At 39.9% G+C, this 17,949-nt stretch overlaps 1 protein-coding gene and 1 non-coding gene across 8 annotated transcripts in view; both read left to right on the top strand.

The window, feature by feature from the left end:
- Positions 1-7,271: 7,271 nt before the first annotated feature.
- ATXN2 (ataxin 2) overlaps positions 7,272-17,949 on the top strand; it is a 30,579-nt gene continuing 19,901 nt past the window's right edge. For 3 of the 7 annotated variants that reach the window (XM_072415878.1, XM_072415875.1, XM_072415877.1), the window contains exons 1-3: positions 7,275-7,795; positions 15,993-16,026; positions 16,779-16,838. In XM_072415878.1, coding sequence (XP_072271979.1) covers positions 7,704-7,795; positions 15,993-16,026; positions 16,779-16,838 — 186 coding nt within the window. In that variant the 5' untranslated portion in view covers positions 7,275-7,703. Of the gene's footprint in view, positions 7,796-7,868; positions 8,659-15,992; positions 16,027-16,778; positions 16,839-17,949 lie in introns of those variants that run through there. The other 4 variants (XM_072415874.1, XM_072415873.1, XM_072415872.1 and 1 more) reach the window with 4 other exon arrangements.
- LOC140334398 (small nucleolar RNA SNORA21) lies at positions 11,503-11,635 on the top strand. Its single transcript, XR_011921526.1, has one exon. It is a non-coding gene; the product is annotated as a small nucleolar RNA SNORA21 (small nucleolar RNA).

Raw genomic sequence — 17,949 nt, 5'->3', positions numbered from 1 at the left:
CTATTCCATATTGGCTTCTTCTTTACATTATCAATTCCCCACCACGTCATTTTATATTGCCTATTACGTATTGCCATTATTCCATACAAAGTAATTCAAGTTCCCTATTGCACATCAACACATTCTGGCAAGCTATGCCTGCTGTCAATGAAGTGAGTGCTATGCTGGATTTAAATATTAGCCAATATTGCTGTTGTTATTCAGGGTTTACAGCGATATGACACTGCTGCCATGCTCTTGTGATTGTCAATTGCTGTAATTGTATGATGCTGTTTATATATTTGAGGGAACAGAGATATAATGGAATGGGGAAAAACTGTGTATAGAGGGGTAGGTACATTGGCTTTCATTCAGGTTGCTGATAATGAAAGAGGGAAGTGTTGTTTAGCATGCCTAGTTCGAGTATTATTTTGCATTAAACCATTCATCCAGTCTCCAAAATATTCCATTTGTTATTTTTAAAGAGGGAAAATCTTCCACACTTCTAGCAATGCCCCATGGCAAAGTTTGAATTTTAACATATATAAATCCTGTTTATTAATAATAATAATAATAATAATAATAATAATAACATGGCGGCCACAGCCAATTTAGTATAGATTTACCTGTGGTCATGGTTGGACCAGTTTGCCAGTGGAATGGAGGATTACATAGTGGGCTCTCCCCAGTGTCAGATAAATTAATTAACTTAACCTTACCCTTTTTATACCATTTGGCAAAAAAATAGTAGTATCAATAAAATCACTTGACTGCATTTCACCTTTAATGGGCTTACAAGCTAACGTTTCCATTATTTACAAGTGTCTGTAAGCCCGATGTAAATGTCTGGCCTCTGCCTGCTGTGTACAAAGGGCTAACAAAGTTAGCTGAAATATCATTGTTGTTCATTTCTAGTAAAACTGAGGGACAAATGTTTCAGAAGATTTTGAATTTGACCCGAATTTAAACAGCAACACTAGAGGAGAGCAATTGGGAGATATACAATGTTTTCACCCCATAACAGAAAGTGACTGAACAAAGACAAGGCGTTGCATGACAAGATCATTGGAAATTAAAGCTGCAGATTTAAAGCAATTGAAAATGACTTCTGAAATGTCATTATTATGTTAAAGATTATTTGAGATTATACTGATTAGATCTTTATGACGTCTTTATGAACTTTATGACAAATTCTCCAAATGTATATGTGTCAGTCATGCACTGTGATTCATTGTGCAGTGTAAATAAAGAAAAACAGAATCATTCTGGAGACTAATTACTCGCTTTACTATCCCAGTACCTGGCCCAGTATGTGGCCAAGCATTGTACTAACATATTTAAATTGAATCTACTATCTCTGGTTATCATGGCCTCAGGACTAGTCCTGAGAATGTGGATTTGTATAACAGTACATAACTGGAACCAACAAAAAGTATTTTGCCTTTCAATGGATACCAAGGACACTCCAAGGGAACAGGATTAACACCTACCTTGGCATTCTGTGTAACAATTGTTTACTAATTACCATAATTTATTGGAAGTCTTGATGAATGAAAGCTTTCAGGTTTCTATTCCAGACTAAAAACCATACTTGCAAAACATGTTAACAAACCATTTTAAATGCATAAATTGTGGATTTTACATACCAATTGTGTGTACAGAGGAGAAGGATCAAAGGACTTTCTGTAGTCTGAAATCAGAAACTCAATGGTGAGGTGTGCTAAAAGGAACCAAAAGGCTCCTACCTAAGTAATGAAAACCCAGTAGAACCTTCTTAAAACAGGAGGTATTCCCTGGTCTTACTTTCATTACCAGTACAAAAAAATGAAGGGTTTATTCCTTGTTTTATAAGGCCTGCTTTGCTAATATGTGGGATACACTTTATTTTATTTATGTATGATAGAAGTGGGACCTTCAAATACCTTTGAATAAAGCTCTACTCACAAAAGTTGGGGCTTTTTAAAGCTTGTTTAACCCACCTAATGCATAATACCATTGCATTGGTCCATTAGTCTTACTGTATAGGGACAAAGGCTTTTATATGCTGCACTTATATTAGCCATCCAGCCTGAAATAACTGGATGACATTTGGAATAAATGGCTCTATAATAGGCTGTCAGAAAGGGACATTTTTAATCTGTGATGAAAGCAAGACTTACAAATGCCTTCCTTTTAGGAAGGATACTGCAATATTCGGAAACAATCTGACTTCCAAAAGCACCTCCACCTGTAAGCACTCAAAGACTCTATTTATAAAACAGGGAATTTGACCTTCCCTCAAACATTCCCTGGTGGGAATAAATTACTGCCATTGAAACAACATTGACCTGGAAGTTTCCCACAAGGGAATGTTTGAGGTTACCTGTGATTTCCCTTACATGTCAACAGTGATAAAGCTACAATTATGAGATTGTATCTAATTGTTGTTAAAGGAAGCAGACACCACTTGGGTCTCCTTATTTATTTATTTCTCCTTTATTTATTAATATATTATTATTCGGGATCTAATTTTTATCACTAATATGTCTAGGTTTACTTACAACTTGTTTAAAGCTAAAAAGGTGCTTACATTAGAAGTCAGTCTTTAAAAACTGGCCTTGATAGTCCAAGGTCTATGGAACACCTACAGTCATCATCAGCCAGGAATTAATTGGGGATATAGTAATGATAAATCCCCCAGATAAGTAAGTGTTGGATGTGTATGCAGAGTGCATTTCCCTTCAGGCCTCCACCATATTGGACTCCCTATGTGACTGTTGTGACTATGTGAATTTTCCATATTTCTTTGTTTTTGATGACTTGGATGCTCTTTTCATTGCTGTATGTCTTGTTAAGGAGATTTCTTCACCAGAGGCATTAAAAGCCTAAAGACATTTTTTCACCTACATTTTCTTGTAAAACATTATTTTCCACAGGCTTTTTAAAACTATTGATATTTTCAGGTGGACAATGTCAGTAAAGCAGACCTTCCACTTCACGGAAAGTCCATGTAACAGTTTTATACCAATCTAACGTCTTAGTGCCACAAACAGATGAGTATCTGACACTGTGGTTTCTTTATTAATGATAACAACTTAGAAAATATGTTAAAACAATAAACAACTTTCACATAATAGGAAATAAAGGCGTTCTCCACTGCATTTTGTCTGATTCATTAAAACTGCAGTAGCTAGACTGTTATGGGTGAATCTGGGTGTGGATTTGGAATCTGGAATGGATTTTTTAAAAATCCTTTGCTTTTAGGCGGCAAATGTTTTCAGTCTTGGACCTTATCCATTTTCAGGTTGGCTGGATCACCTAGGTTCCCTCATGATGTTCTCCAATCTCAGAGAGCTTTACGAAATCAGGCCCCATTGTGTCAGTCAAGCTGCAGGTTATAAGGGTGTGGGTGTCCTTAAACGGATGGTTTAATAGGCTGATGCCAGAGATAGGCTGACAGGCCATGTCTGCTTATTTCCTTACTTTTTCACTGGTGTAATAATTAAAAAATCCTTTACCATGAAATAGTTTAGTTTATATTTAGTGTAAGTGTAGTAACAAAATTGTTACAGACTCCCCTGTGACATGGGATTTGCTTACATCTGTTTACCCAGCCTGTTATCTGTAATTTGCAGAATATACTGTGTGCACAAGAGCATATGGTACCATTCTACACCATGATTATGAGGGACAAAGAGAACTCTGGGAATTAGCATATGTACTCATCACTGAAAATATTGCACGTATGTACAGGAATAGGTTATAGAAAATAAAACCTCTTTACAATATTATATCTGAAGAAATATGTATTTATTGGCTGGAAGTGGTGATGATGTTGGCAGTGCTCATTCAATGGGGGGAGGGGTTGGGGCAGCATAACTGTGTTTCTGATTTGGACAAAAATGTTTATAAAATGTAGCCATGTGTGACATTTTACTGGGAATTTATAGTTTTAATGTCAAATTCCAACTATGATTTGGATGCAAATCGACTGCGGCGATCAACACTGGAAGGGGTGGTTGTGTACCCTTTTATGTAAAATGAAAATGTTGAGTTTAGGTATGCTTAACGTTTCAGCAGCAAATTGAAAGAAAGGGTAGGCCATGGACAGTGGACAGTGCAGAGAGGGAAAGAGGCCTGGATGATGGCTGTAGTCCATCAACCCAGAAATAACACAAAATTAGATGAGTGAGCTCTAATTGCAGACTAAGAATTGTTCAACAACAAATAAAAACAGGATTACATGCACACGACAGAATTTACTATATAAAGGTTGCAAAATAGGCCTGTAACTCAGCTATAGGTTTTAAATATCGTATTTTTTAGCTTGCTTTTGCTTTTCTTTATATGCGAGTGACACAGAACAGAAGAGATATAATTCCAGTACTGTGCCAGCAAGCCAAGATGGTTTACTGTTGCTGTAGTCTGGATTGGGGAAATGCGTGTGCTGTCCAGCAGGAATATCTGGACCACAACATTGGCTGCACAGAAGTGCATTCTTCTGTTTCTTTTTATGTTTTAAATTCATAAGCAATAGAACTTATTTACTGGAAAGTAATTACAGAGCAGGGCTACTATAGAATTGTAGTTCTCTGTGCCTAGCTACATCTCCTGTACACAGCAAATTCAAAAAATTATTATACCCCCCCCCCCATAAAAACCCCGTAAATCAATGTTTAAGTGAAAGAAGTGTGAATGTCCTTGAACTATGGGATCAAGGACAGGTTGGTGTTTAATGGGCATGATTATATTTTCTCACAATTGTCCTTATAAAACAGTTTTATCTTCTCATAACATTGTTGAATCTTCTCTCAAAGACAGATGAAGTTAGATTAATGAGAAAAGTTAGATGTATAACTTTATAATGTTCCTCCTTTTAAACCAAAAGGTGTTTAATGTCAAAAGCCACATTTTCTGTAAAGTGAAGCCACAGCCTGAAAAGACCTGCAGAGGGACCTTTTTTTAAAATTGTCTATTCAGCATATTACTGAATTTCTCTGTTTTATGTTTACTAATATTATGGTACATTTTGCTAGGATACTTACCTGGTGTGGCCCTGCCTGTATTCAAACCATTTGAGACCCCATGTTTTGCAATACTTGATGAGTATATGTGTTATATGCAATACTTCACAGTTTGTCTGAGTAGGATATTATGTTTGTGATGCACAATCATAGACGAAGCATGGTCTTATTGTTTTATACATCACTGTTTTTAGTGTACGAAACACCCTGAGGACTGTGAAAGGTGTTGATGCTTTACTGGTCCCCACTAGACTTTATAGAAGATGAGCTTTATGTTCACTTGTCACATTCCTTGCTGTGTTACCATTTCATGGACATTGTGGGGTTCCAACTTACTACCATTTGGTACATGTAGTTTCTTGTCTATGTACCCAGTAAATATGAGGTTTTAATATTTTGTAGATAAAGGTTTTGTTTTTTATAAAGCAGTATTAATTATCAGACCTATAGACGTCATCATTCATGTTTTCATCTTCTTTTTCGAATAAGAGAGAGGCATAAACTGCTCATTGTATAAAGAACCCCTAAAAACGTCTGGAAGGAACCCTGGTTAAAAAACTGCAGGAAACTGAATTTAAAAGTCCTGCATTGTGCTGGGAAGTGACAGGTCTTTTTACACAGGTTCTAATTGCATTGGAAAGAAAACCAACTGAAGGACATTAAACACCTTTTATTTCAAATGTAATTGGATGGATTTGGCGGAAGGTTCCTTGTGGGTTGCAGTGTTTGAACACAGGATTTTGGGAGTACAGGGCACCTTTGATAAATTATTCTCCCACCCACCCCTGAATCTGATCCTATAATTATAAATATTCCAGGGTCCTCGGGGACAATTCATGCTTTTAGAGGTTTGTACCAGGAATTATTTGACAACACTGACCACCTTCACAATAAAATCAATTTCACAAACTTTTAAATTACGTTTAAATTTTAAAGGGTACCTAAACTCAGAATTTTCACTTTACATAAAAAAATAGACAACCCTTTTATTTAAAGTAAAAATTTTGTTTATTGGTGTTTTTTTTAAGTGCAATACCCTTCCTACCTCAGGCATCCTGGGAGGCTCTTAGCTGCTCATTCTGCGCACACCTTATCATTTTGGGCATGTGCAGAAGGAGTCCTTTCATTAAAAGGGGAAAAAATTGCTGATCTCACGCATGCGCAGTGGGATCAGCAAGTTTGTTTTCCCAGTCTACATCACCTGATCTTACACCTGCGCAGTGTGAGATCAGGGGACATAGGAAGAAGAGAAGATGGCGACACCTGGCGCACTCCCCTGGCTGTAGACAGATACCGGGACGACACGGGACTCAAAAGAAGAAACCTCCCGACGGATAGACTGATCTGCGGGATTGAAGGTAAGTGTGATTTTGTTGATTTGGGTTTAAGTCTGCTTTAGGAAATAGATTTTTCCTATTTCAGTCATCCAGCCACAATGGAAATGTATTGTGTTCTCAGACAAATAAGGTATGCTGGATCCCCCACGTCCTCTTCAGTCTTGGAAAGCTTTAAAGAGAAACTAAACGAAAAAGTGCCTAAAACAAAAATAAATACACTTACCTTTAATCCCGCAGGGCAGTGCATTGGGTCTTGTGTCGTCCCGGCATCACTCCCCGAACTGGCGCGACAGGAGGCCTCATCTTCCTAGGTCACCGGTGACAGGTGTGAGATCAGGTGATCAGCCTGGAAGGGCTTTCATGAAAAGGCTCCTGCGCATGCTTGAGATGCCCGGGCACGTGCAGAAAGAGCACCCAAGAGCCTCCCGGGATGCATGACGTAGGTATTCCAGGAGGCCTTGCGCTCCCATTCATTCTCGATCGCCTAGGTGATTGATAATTAGGGGGCCGTGCTGCACCCTTTTTTAAAAAAAACAACAGAATTTTTACAAAACATAAAAGGGTTGTCCACCCTTTTATGTAAAGTGAAATTTCTAAATTTAGGTTTATTAAATGAAGTCCTCATATATAAAATTTTATATATCTATATGTTTGTATTTCTCCATGATGTCCTCTGGAACAATACCCATACCGCTTATCAGCCTTTTACCTATGATTTCCCATGCACCCGGTGTGTGTCATATACTGTCAGTGACCCTCCCCTTGTGTGACAATGCTAAATATAATCATGTTCTATATATAACAAGGACTCCCTGTGCACCTGATGGAACCTGTACCTAGGACACACAGAGCCCGCCCTCCCCCACCTCCATCACTTCCCTAGCACAGACCGGCTCACGTGCTTCCACTCTTCACCCCGCCTCCCTCCGCTCAGGTATCCTTCCGACTTCCCGTAAATAGTCCCTGCCTTGTCACCTCCCCTTTCACCTATAGCTGCCCCCGCAGGCTGAATGACCCTTAGTTTCGGTCAGCAGAATCACGGACTGTATTTTATCTCCGCCACTGACGGCTCTTGTGAGCGCGAACATTGTGGAGTCGGTGTCGGCGGATATAGTAACGGCAGCTGGGCTGTATTCTTCCGCGGCCCGTTCTCCTCCTCAGACTGTTTTGGTCTTGCTAGCCTGTGGCAACCGCGGAGGCTTCCCCCTCGCTCTGCTCTCCCCTCACAGCAGCCGGCGAGGCCTCCAGCCACAGCCCCTGGCGTCACGCTAGGCCTGCGCTCTGCCATTGTGTTACGGACATTTGTATAGTCGGAGCAGGAGAAGCCGCCGCTTTCTGGTTTATTTATCGGGCTTGTCAGCTGGCGGTTTATGGGACCGGCGTTATGTCTATGAAACCGAGCGGTAATAACAGGAAGCCCGGCGGGAGCAGTGTGCCGGCGCCCGGTGGAGGAGGCAACAGACAGAACATGGGCAGGTGGGTGATGTCTGCTGGGGATGAAGCCGTCATGGTAGAGGGCGTTGCGGGTGTGGAAGGCGGAGGGTTGAGGTAGTAGGCCGCGGGGCTGTTTGCAGGCCTCACCTTCATCACAGGCCCAGCCGGGAGGCCGGAGTGTCCCCGGACCTACGTGTTTACCCATCCTGCCTGGCATGCAGTGTGTGTGTGGGGGGGGAGGGCAGTCGGACACATTCCAACGATTAGTCTGTGGATTCCGCTACCGCCCTGATCGGTCATGTGTCATCTATTCTCGGCCTATTTTGCTTATTCCGAAACATATACCCTGTGCCGGGCTGCGGCGTCATGGGCTGTGCCCGTCCCATGATAAGAGCGCAGAGACCGGGCTGATCGCAGCAGTACACGCCGGGGTGCCGCCTGGTCCCTGTATGGTGACCCTGAGCCCCGGATTCGTGCTATGATGAGCCGGGTGTACAGTAAAGGGCACCCAGGCCCGTGGGGCTGTAATCAGCTGCCCATGTGACATGGTGCCGGCGGCGCACGGGTTAATCCGCAGTGCTCACCAATGGCAGACAGGGCGTATTGCCGGCTGCGCATTATTCTAGGTGTTGCTTCCTGAAATCCTCCAATCCCGACCCCCCCCATCCTTCCTTTCTTCTGCATCGGTGTAACGGGGCTCTGCCGTGCATGAGGCTGTCCGTCCCCTTGCACCCCGGCCCGGGTGACCTTTTTGGCTCGGAGGCCATTATTTCCCTGGAATGCCGCAGCGGTCACCATGCATGTCTCTGCCGGGGATCTGGATTGCTCTGTTCTTTGCCTATTTCTTATCATAGCAAGAGATCGCTAGCAGCATGCACACAATGTAGCATTTATGTATAGACCAGGTCAGATTTTATTTAATGGAAGGCAAACATGTCATCTCTAACTGTGTCTCTTGATTTGTTTCCTGCCCTGATGAATTTCCAGGAAGTGAGAAAATCTCTTCAATGTATGGGAAGTCCCCTCTTACATGTCCCCATTGGAAGATTTCCCTTCTATTTCTGTTCTGGTGACAACTCTTATTAGGATTTCCCCTCACTTTCTTGTCTGGTGACACCGGTGATCAGGATAGGAGACACATAGAGCAATAACATCCCGCTATGCAAATATAAACACTCCTTTAGTGATACTTTGTGTATTATCCATATACATGTGTGTAATCAGGCTTCCATTTACCCGGTTATCTATGCATTGTGGTGTTGCATTATTCCATGCTTGCAGTGTGTAGTAGTGTTTTTGGTCTGCTGGTATTAATATATATTCCCATGCAAAGAATCTGGGCATCAATCTGAGGCAGCATGAATATTTTGTTCATAAAATGATGACAATTTTGTTTGCAGTATAATTGGGGACCTCTGTTTTCCTTCTGGTCATTAAGTTAGGAGCAGCATACTGATTCCATGTAATGCAGTGAGTTGTGTGGGTAAAGGGAACTTGTACCGAGGAGAAGATTGCAGACAATAAGTGCTGAACTCTGCTCCTGAAAATGCTCCTGAAAATGCTAGTTACCTGAATGTCATTCTAGCCACCTGCTTTACATACTTTCAATGTCACTGACCTGGAGCATGTTCTAGATTGTCTTTGTTATAAGTCTGTAAATCTCTGTACTGAAGAGTACGGGAAGGTTGGCATAGGCAGTCTTAAAGCAAACCTGTGGTTTATGTATAAAGGGTCGTACAACAAAAAAGTTTATTTTATAAGGTCTACAGGTAATGTCCCTTCTACAGTAAATCATACTTACCTGCCTGATAGGGGCCTAACCCTTCCCTATTTTTTTTTTCTACAACTTTATATAACGTTCCAGTAATCTTTACTGTGCAGCGCTGACCAGTGTCTAGTTGTCATGTAACAAAAATGTACTTACCAGGCCCTTGTCATGCTTTCACATTCATTTTTATGTGATAACTATGCTTATGGCAAAGATCACTGAAAGTGAAGAGAAAGTATTTTCTCTGCCAGGCTGCAAGCTAGGGGGCAGAAAGTGTATTATTGCCTTGTTTTTACCAGCAGCAGGATGAAGCAATCCCGCAGGGCTTTCGGATGTTGGTACCCAGCCATCTGCACCCCATTTCTAGTTCTTTTAGAACCAGTCTGCGTGTCTGCGGATTTGATAGTGACACTTAGGTTTGCTGCGGAAGCTACATGTAGCCTAAAGCAAACCAGTAATCAAAATAATGTACTTGAGTATTCTAAATATATTTTCAAAAGTTTAGATAACATTTTTCAGCACTCACTAGCCTCCCACTAACCTTGGTAGCTATAGGCTTTTTGGTGACATTCACTTTCATATTTCACAACAGATACTGAAATACCTTCCTTTCTTGGGATGTCACACTTCTAATGTAAACACACAGCAGATGTTCATAAAGGCTTATTTTATACACCCCTTGGATGCTACATGTAGCATCTGAAAAAAAAATGCTACTGCAGCCAACCCTACAAGATAAAAAAAAAATGGGAAATAAGGTATTTACGAAATGGAACACACCACAAAGTATGATGGCTCACTGTGCGGCTTTGTACTCAGGTTATGAACGATTGGCAACTCATTGGCACTGCACTAGTGGGTACCACAACAGATGTGTGTATGGTGCCAAAATTGTAAAGCCCTAAACCTGTGCTATGCTATCCCATGTTGCCATGCTGGAACCAAGTAGAAATGCTTTGAAGCGCACGTCTTTGTGCAATAATGGTGCAAGTCAATCTTTGATATCTTGAGGATCTTAAGTCAAAAAATTAGTTCTGGCTAGATGAAGCTAGAGAGGTCAAGGGGATATGTATTTTAATATTTTCAATTTTTATTTAACAAAATACAGGACAAGACATGCAAACAAACTCCCTGGCTTCTGATGCCTTTTTGTTTCCGCTCTAAACTACGCGGCGTGCAGCTCTGTGTTCGGCATCTGCACCCAGAGCCGGCCGCCAGGCATAATACAACTCGCGCACAGGAGTTAATCATCCAATGAATGAACAGGATTGCAGTCTGCATGGTAGTCCGCCATTAGGATGTCTGCTCCCTAGGTTGCAATGATGATGGGTCCTGGACCTGTGATCACTGCAGAATAACTGCTCAGGGTATATTCCAGAATTGCCAAGTATTCTGTGCATACTTGCTGATTATTGCAGAAGCCCACCAACTAGTTAAGCTTTGCTTCGAAGGGTCATCAGATCATAAGCCAACACATGAATGAGTAGAAGATCAGACTACATAGCAGGCATGATTTTTAACAGGATAGCATGAAAATGAAGGGTCCTAAGGAACCATAAAGTTAATAGACCAAGGAAAAGAAGGGGGGGTGAAACCTTTCCACCAGGTAGCCAAATAATTAAGATTGATTTTTATTCCATAGATCTTATGTGTTAACTGTTTGCATACGTTTGTCATTGATATTGTTCAGTTTAATTTTTGTTTAACAGGTGGACCTCCAGTGTTTTGTTATCCTCATTTTGGCCACTAGAAAGATATAAGAAATTTAGACAGGTGATGTGTCTGTAAATATAACCCAAACCTGAGAAACGGAGCGCTTTCTGGGGCTATGGGCAAATTTACCTGTGTGATTGGAAATATATTTATATCCAAAACCTCAACATCATCCCCACTTAACATAACGCATCCTCTAAAACAGAATGGGGGCTTGTGGGTTAAGTTTAAAAAATTTTTGCCAGTGGAAAGGGGATGACTCGGGAGACCTCTTCTTAAAGCACTTGCTGTGTCTCTTTAGTGGCACTGTGAGTTGTTGTGGAAGAGGAAATAAATACACTGCTTTTGGGTGAAGAGGTGGCCTCATGTGCCATACTGCTTCAATCAGTGGTGTGACAATCTCTAGTCTTTAAATAAAAAAAAGGGTGATGTCAGGCAAAAGTCCCATTTAAAAAAAAAAAAAAATAAAAAAAAAAAGTGAGATAATGGATAATCTTTATGCAGCCTCTTGCCAATCCCAGGGGAACCTACAGGTCATCCTCCCTGCGAACCATAAATGTTGGCATTTTAGAAGAACAAAAAAGAAAACAAAAACTGAGATTTGTCCTCCTGACAGCTCAAGTGACCTCCAGGTGTTTTTAAAAGGGCATAAACTTACCATAGTGCTTGTCTATTTTTATGAAGGAGGTGATCTGATAATAAAATACATTCCACCAATTGGAGGTCATTCCAGAACCAAGGAGGTAAATATAACGAGCCTTACATCTTATGAAGTCCCAAATTCTTTGGAAGTACCTAAAATGTGCCATATAAGTAGTCTGTATCCATCAATGGCTACCCATGCCACCCACTTGGGTGTTAAAGTAGCATGGGGACAGCCAAAACAGGGAATCTGACATTGCCTTGTGGGAATTAATTACTGCTATTGAAACATATGGACCTGGAAGATTCCCACATGCTAATAATTTCCTGTTTTATAAATGAAGCTCAATGAGTTCGATTGAATTTGTCCCATACAGATAGCCATAAACAAAGATAAGGTGGGAAAAGGTTATTGGCTCCTTACTTGGTGGAAATCTGGGTCCTTCGATCAGGTGGGACTACTTTCTACAAGATGAGCATCTGTCAATAAATGTGGTTGCTTGGAACCCCAAAGTTTGAGTTTTAGGAGTAAATGGTTTAGGCTCGATTATTTCAAAACGTTTTTCCCCAGACAAAGAAAATAATGGTGTTTTCATGGGGATTGAGACAATGAGTATTCTAAAAAAAACACAAGATTCTAGGGAATATAATAATTTTCACTGAAGCAGAGTGACCAATCGAAGATGAAGAGGCCAACAATATCCAGAAAGGATATTATTATATTAGGAAATTATCTCTAGAAAATGTGCACTTGTGCTCCTTGAAGTATATGCCCTTTATGTATGGGTTGGAACAAATCCCTGTCACTTAGGTTAGCTTTTGAAAAAAACCAAACAAAAACTATTCTTAAATGGTCGCTAAATCCCACAACATAAAATATTTAAGCCTTTAGTTGTGGTGACTGCCTTAGTTTTTATTTTTCCATGAACATTTTCTACAACTACTAAAGTCTCTGATTCTTGCTACCTCATTGGAGATGAAAAAACTGTAAATCTTTTTCAAACCATTAACTCTGATAAATCTCATGTAACACATGTGCAAGACCTGGATGGTCAACAAATAAATTGTACAGCTTTTTGGTAATGCTAGTCGGGGTATACCTGTCACAAATATACTCTCAAGGAGTGCACCAGACTAAGGCTTAGTATACATTAGGGTTGTCAAACTCTGGCACGCCGGTCCAATCTGTCCCTTAAGGTCCTCTTATTTGGCCCCCAAAGAACTCCAAAAATGAACTACATCTGGCCCGCCCGCGTTACCACCTCACATCATCATTTTCAATACATGCAATACATAGACATTATTCCTGTACACCATGATACACGAAGCCTGGGCAATGATCACATGGTGCCTGACTACCAGGAGCATTGTGTTTGTTTCAATCTATTAGAGACTGCATAGTGGAATATTTAGTGTCAGACAAACTTGTTATGTGAGGATGAACAACACACAGCCTGTATAGATAGAAATTAGTCTTTTCAACCCTAAAGTGTGTGTAGAGGGGTTTGTTTTTGTTAGTTATGGATGAAGTAGTAAACTTCCTCCAATTTTTAATTACACTTCAAGTTTGGCCCCCCACTTGGTCTAAGTTTTTTTTAATTTTGGCCCTCTGTGTATTTGAGTTTGACACCCCTAGTCTACATGGACGTTTCCCCAGCGTTTAACCTGAGGCTTTAAAAGCCCATGTTTTGAAATTCCCATTCCAATGTGCTAATCTACACCAGGATGTTTCCTTGAGGTACGTTTATAAGCTTTATTTATAACGTTGCTTGCAACAATTAAAAAAAAAAAAAAAAAAAAAAAAAAAAAAAACGCCCAAAAATCTTTTAAATACATATACCTTTTTCTGGCCAGCCACATGACACTGGGTTATCGCCTCTCAATCTTCAGCACTGGATATTTTCTTAGAGGTGTAAAAAAAAAAAAAAAAAAAAAAAACGGGGTTAATGCTGGAAAACGTCCATTGAAAACAATTGAGACTTTGCTGCCTCTGCTGTGAGCTTTAAACATAATATTCTCAATACCTGTTGCTACAGAGACTTGGTGACTTAGGGCTTGTTTTAAAGTGGAAGTAAATTTATTTTTAAATGACTTATGAAAGAAATCCTACCTGCTGAAGAGCATTTACAAGGAAAGCATTGTGTATACATAGCACCCTTGTTTTTTTTAACACCCCCCTCCTTTCCAACTTACCTTAAATGAAATTGACCCTTTCACCACCTGATGCTTTGCAAACTGGCAGGCTGGGATTTAGAGAAACCCTGCTTACTACTGTAGTGTGAATCGGTTCAGCATGTATAATTTGTTTTGCTGCAAAATTTTTAGAAGTGTGCGATGGAGAACTGGCACTGTATGAGCTGCTGAAAAGAAATTAAAATGGTCCATTAACTAACTAGTGTATTTGTTTTGGTGATTTCACGTGCAACAGGATTTGTATGTGAAAATCGAAAACTAGTTTCCATAAAGAGGATTATAGGTGGTAATCTGTGTTAGAACTGCACTTCATCTGCAGGAAAGAGAGGAGTGTAAAGGGCATCAAAATCTTTGCATAAAGAATTGTGCTGCCAGAGACTGTTTTTTGCTTTAGTTTCTTTGTTTGGGCTGCAGGTTAAACTTGAAGGGGACCACTTAATTGTAATGGCCGGGAACTATGTAGAAAGTAGGAAGACCTTTTAGGCCAGCAGTCGCCAACCGGTGGTCCGCAGCTCTGGCCAGTGTGCCCCACAGCTGGGTCCTTCTGACCCCACTGGGGGCGCACCGGCCAGAGCAGCAGACCACCGGTTGGCGACTGCTGGCCTAAAATGTCTTCCTACTTTCTACATAGTTCCCGGCCATTTTAGGCCAGTAGTCGCCAACCGGTGGTCTGCTGCTCTGGCCGGTGCGCCCCCCATTGGGGTCCTTGGACACAACCCACCCACTCTCCCATCACAGGCTCAGATCTGCAGTGGAAGAGTGGGCAGGTTCGGCATCGTGACGTCTTTCTGGGGGAAGTTTTTTCCCATTTTAAGTGACACATGGCTCCCCGCACTTGCGCAGTCCGGAGACAATAAATATAGTGGTCCTCAGGTCTGAAAGGGTTGGCAACCACTGTTTTAGGCCATCTGTCTGTTATATTGACAATAGAGCCTGCAATTGCATTTACCAAAAGCGTTTTTGAGTTTGAAAAGTTATTTTCCAAAAATGAATTCTCATGATTAAAGAAGCCATGTTCTCAAAGCAATGTTGGCTTTCATGATTTAAAGAAACTTTTGAGGCAAATGGCTAGATAAATGTGCAATACATCCACACATTCAGATGAAAAAAGTGCCCTCAACGAGCACACATTAGATCTTCCTTCAAGTGTAAATGTATATCTGGATATATCAAGATATTAGTGGATGAAGTTACCAACTTACAAAAGTTACCTACATGAATCATAATGCTTATTTATGTGGAACACCTACACACCTATATTTGCCAATGCTTGAAATCCATCTTAATAGGATCAAATCTTCCAGGTTAAGTGCCAAATATTAGAATCTCCTTTTTGAGTATGCAAGTGAAAACTGTAACATGAAATCTCAATAAGATATGTTAGAAAAAGTATTTTTGTCCAAACATAAGGGGAGGCTACAATTTTCCTTTAAAGCTGTAGTAGTTTGTTTGGCTACAGTAACAGTAGACATGTGGTGCAATCTAAAGCTACAAAACAGGGTGGTAAAAATGTCTGATCAAAGCTCTGATATGAATCCCATTGAAATGTCATCAGCTGGAAAACCTGCTAATTTATAAAAGGTTCATATAGGATAGGCAAGCCTTAATACTGTAAAGAAGTAATCACAATATTCTAATTTTATTTTAGGAGCAAGGTCATAAGGGTAGGAAAACTGGCAAGTTCAATTTACAGTACGCTACAATTGGTGATCTTCACACCATATACACTTGCCCTAAGCATGTCTGTGGTTGTTTTTTTTTTCTTATCCTGCACCCATCAATGACCTGGAGATCTTTTAAAGAACAGTCTTAAAAGTTTTAGATTTCGATATGGCCAATTTGTTTGCTAAGTATTTGGATGTTTTAGGGACTTAAAAAATGTTTATACTGCACTTAGTTATTTTTTTTCTTTTTCCTTTTCAGAGGGCGAAGCAGTGGGAAAGGACCTCCCCAGTCTGTAAGTTTATCTCATAATGCCTGAACATTTATAATATCTAACATATATTTTTCCAGTTTCTGTTATATATTTTCTAGTTTGAGTGCTGATGCTAATTTTAAAGGTTACGGCTAATAAGTTTCATATTTTATTTTTACCTACTGATTTTATTTTAACTTAACTGCTTTACACCTAGCACCTTAGCCCCCTTTTAATGGATCTGAATTTTTTGCTATGCAAAGTATAGGTGGGTGGTATAGCCTTTTCATTGTTTTAAGGAAACATTTGCTTTGGTCTTTTTGCCTGCTGGAGCCAATAGAAAGTCGCTAGAGGATGATCTGTTGATAGGAAGCTCTGGAAGCAATCACCACAGGAAAAGTTGTTTTCCACATTTTTTTTTTGCCATACCTTTATGCCAGTAACAGTTTCAGCTGCACTTTACCTTGGCACCACTTCCAGAGCCCCTTTTCTGTGTTGGAAGGCTGCTGAGCCATAGTTGGAAAGGAGGGTGCTGAGCTGCCAAGATAATAAATTACAAAAAACTACTTCAGTTCTTTTGTTAACTTTGAGGATGAATCCCTGCAAAGCCTAGATCTGAGAAGTTTAGGAAGTATTGGTTTTAAAGCATATTTACGACCTTTTTAGAATATGTAAACACAAATAGCTTGGCCCCAGGTTCACTTTAAATGTTTAATATTAGTCTTTCTCCAAGTAATCACTGCCAGATACTACTTCCTAAAAAAACCTTTGTTTCATAACTTTTTTTTTTTTAGGTTTCTTTTGATGGAATCTATGCAAACATGAGAATGGTTCACATCCTAACTTCTGTAGTTGTAAGTTGTAATTTTTACTATGAATTGTTTTTTTTCTATATTTAAACTGCATAACTACATTTTTTTTTTAATGAAACTTGAGTTTTTATTGAAATTTTTTTTTACAAATACAACAAAAGAAACAAAACAAAAAGAACATGGACAAGAACACAGCATACAGGAGCATTAGCAACATATTACCAAAACCATAAGGCATAAAGTAGGAACAAGTATATATACATATACATAAAAGCTACAAGAAAAAATAGCAATAGTGGAGTGCAAATGATGCAGTGTGGTTTCCAGCAATAAACATGACTAACCAGTAATGCATAACTATATTTAATAGTGTTTTTACCCAGTAATTATGAGGGATTTAACTAATCACAAATGGGTAAAAATGAACTTTGAATTAAAAAAAAAAAAAACAAGCTGATTGGATAACTGTGTACTCCCTTAGTCATACTTTGTTGACGCACCTTTTGATTTACAGCCTTCAGCTTTCTCAGGTAGGATTCTATCAAAATGGCACATCTTGACTTGGCAATATTTGCCCACTCTTCCTTGCAAAAGCACTATAAATCTGTCATCTCCTGTGCACAGCCCTCTTCAGGTCACTCTGCATTTTTTTCTATTTAATTTTGGCTTCTGGCTTGGCAGTTTCAAAACTTTTTTTTTCTCTGTATATTCGGGGCTATTTTTGTGTTGAAAGAAAAACGTCTCTTCTGCTTTATAGCAGATATATGAAGGTTTTGGGCAAAAGTGACTGGTATTTAGAATTCCCACCGCCTTAACTAAAGCCTTAGATCCAGCTTAAGAAAAGTAACACCAAAGCAAGATACTGCCACTATGACACACCATAGGGATACTAAATCATAATGTATCCTAATGAGACCTAGGTTTAACTTGTTTGACACAATTCAAAAAGAATATTGTTTCCACTGTCAAGCATGGTGGTGGCAGTGTGTACACACTCTCTACACTGCATTTGTTGCATGATTCTGAAGCTCTTGCATAAAGACACATTAGTGCTGCTCATTACTGCGTACTATGGGCCCATTCTATGTGCTGCTGCACCTCGGTACTGATGCACCCATTGTGGGGAAGCCCATGCAACACAAAAGCTAAAGGC

The sequence above is a fragment of the Pyxicephalus adspersus genome, chromosome 6 (genome assembly GCF_032062135.1).
Source record: "Pyxicephalus adspersus chromosome 6, UCB_Pads_2.0, whole genome shotgun sequence".
NCBI lineage: Eukaryota > Metazoa > Chordata > Amphibia > Anura > Pyxicephalidae > Pyxicephalus > Pyxicephalus adspersus.
The sequence above is the reverse complement of the archived record's forward strand: the minus strand, read 5'-3'. Positions and strand labels throughout refer to the sequence as shown.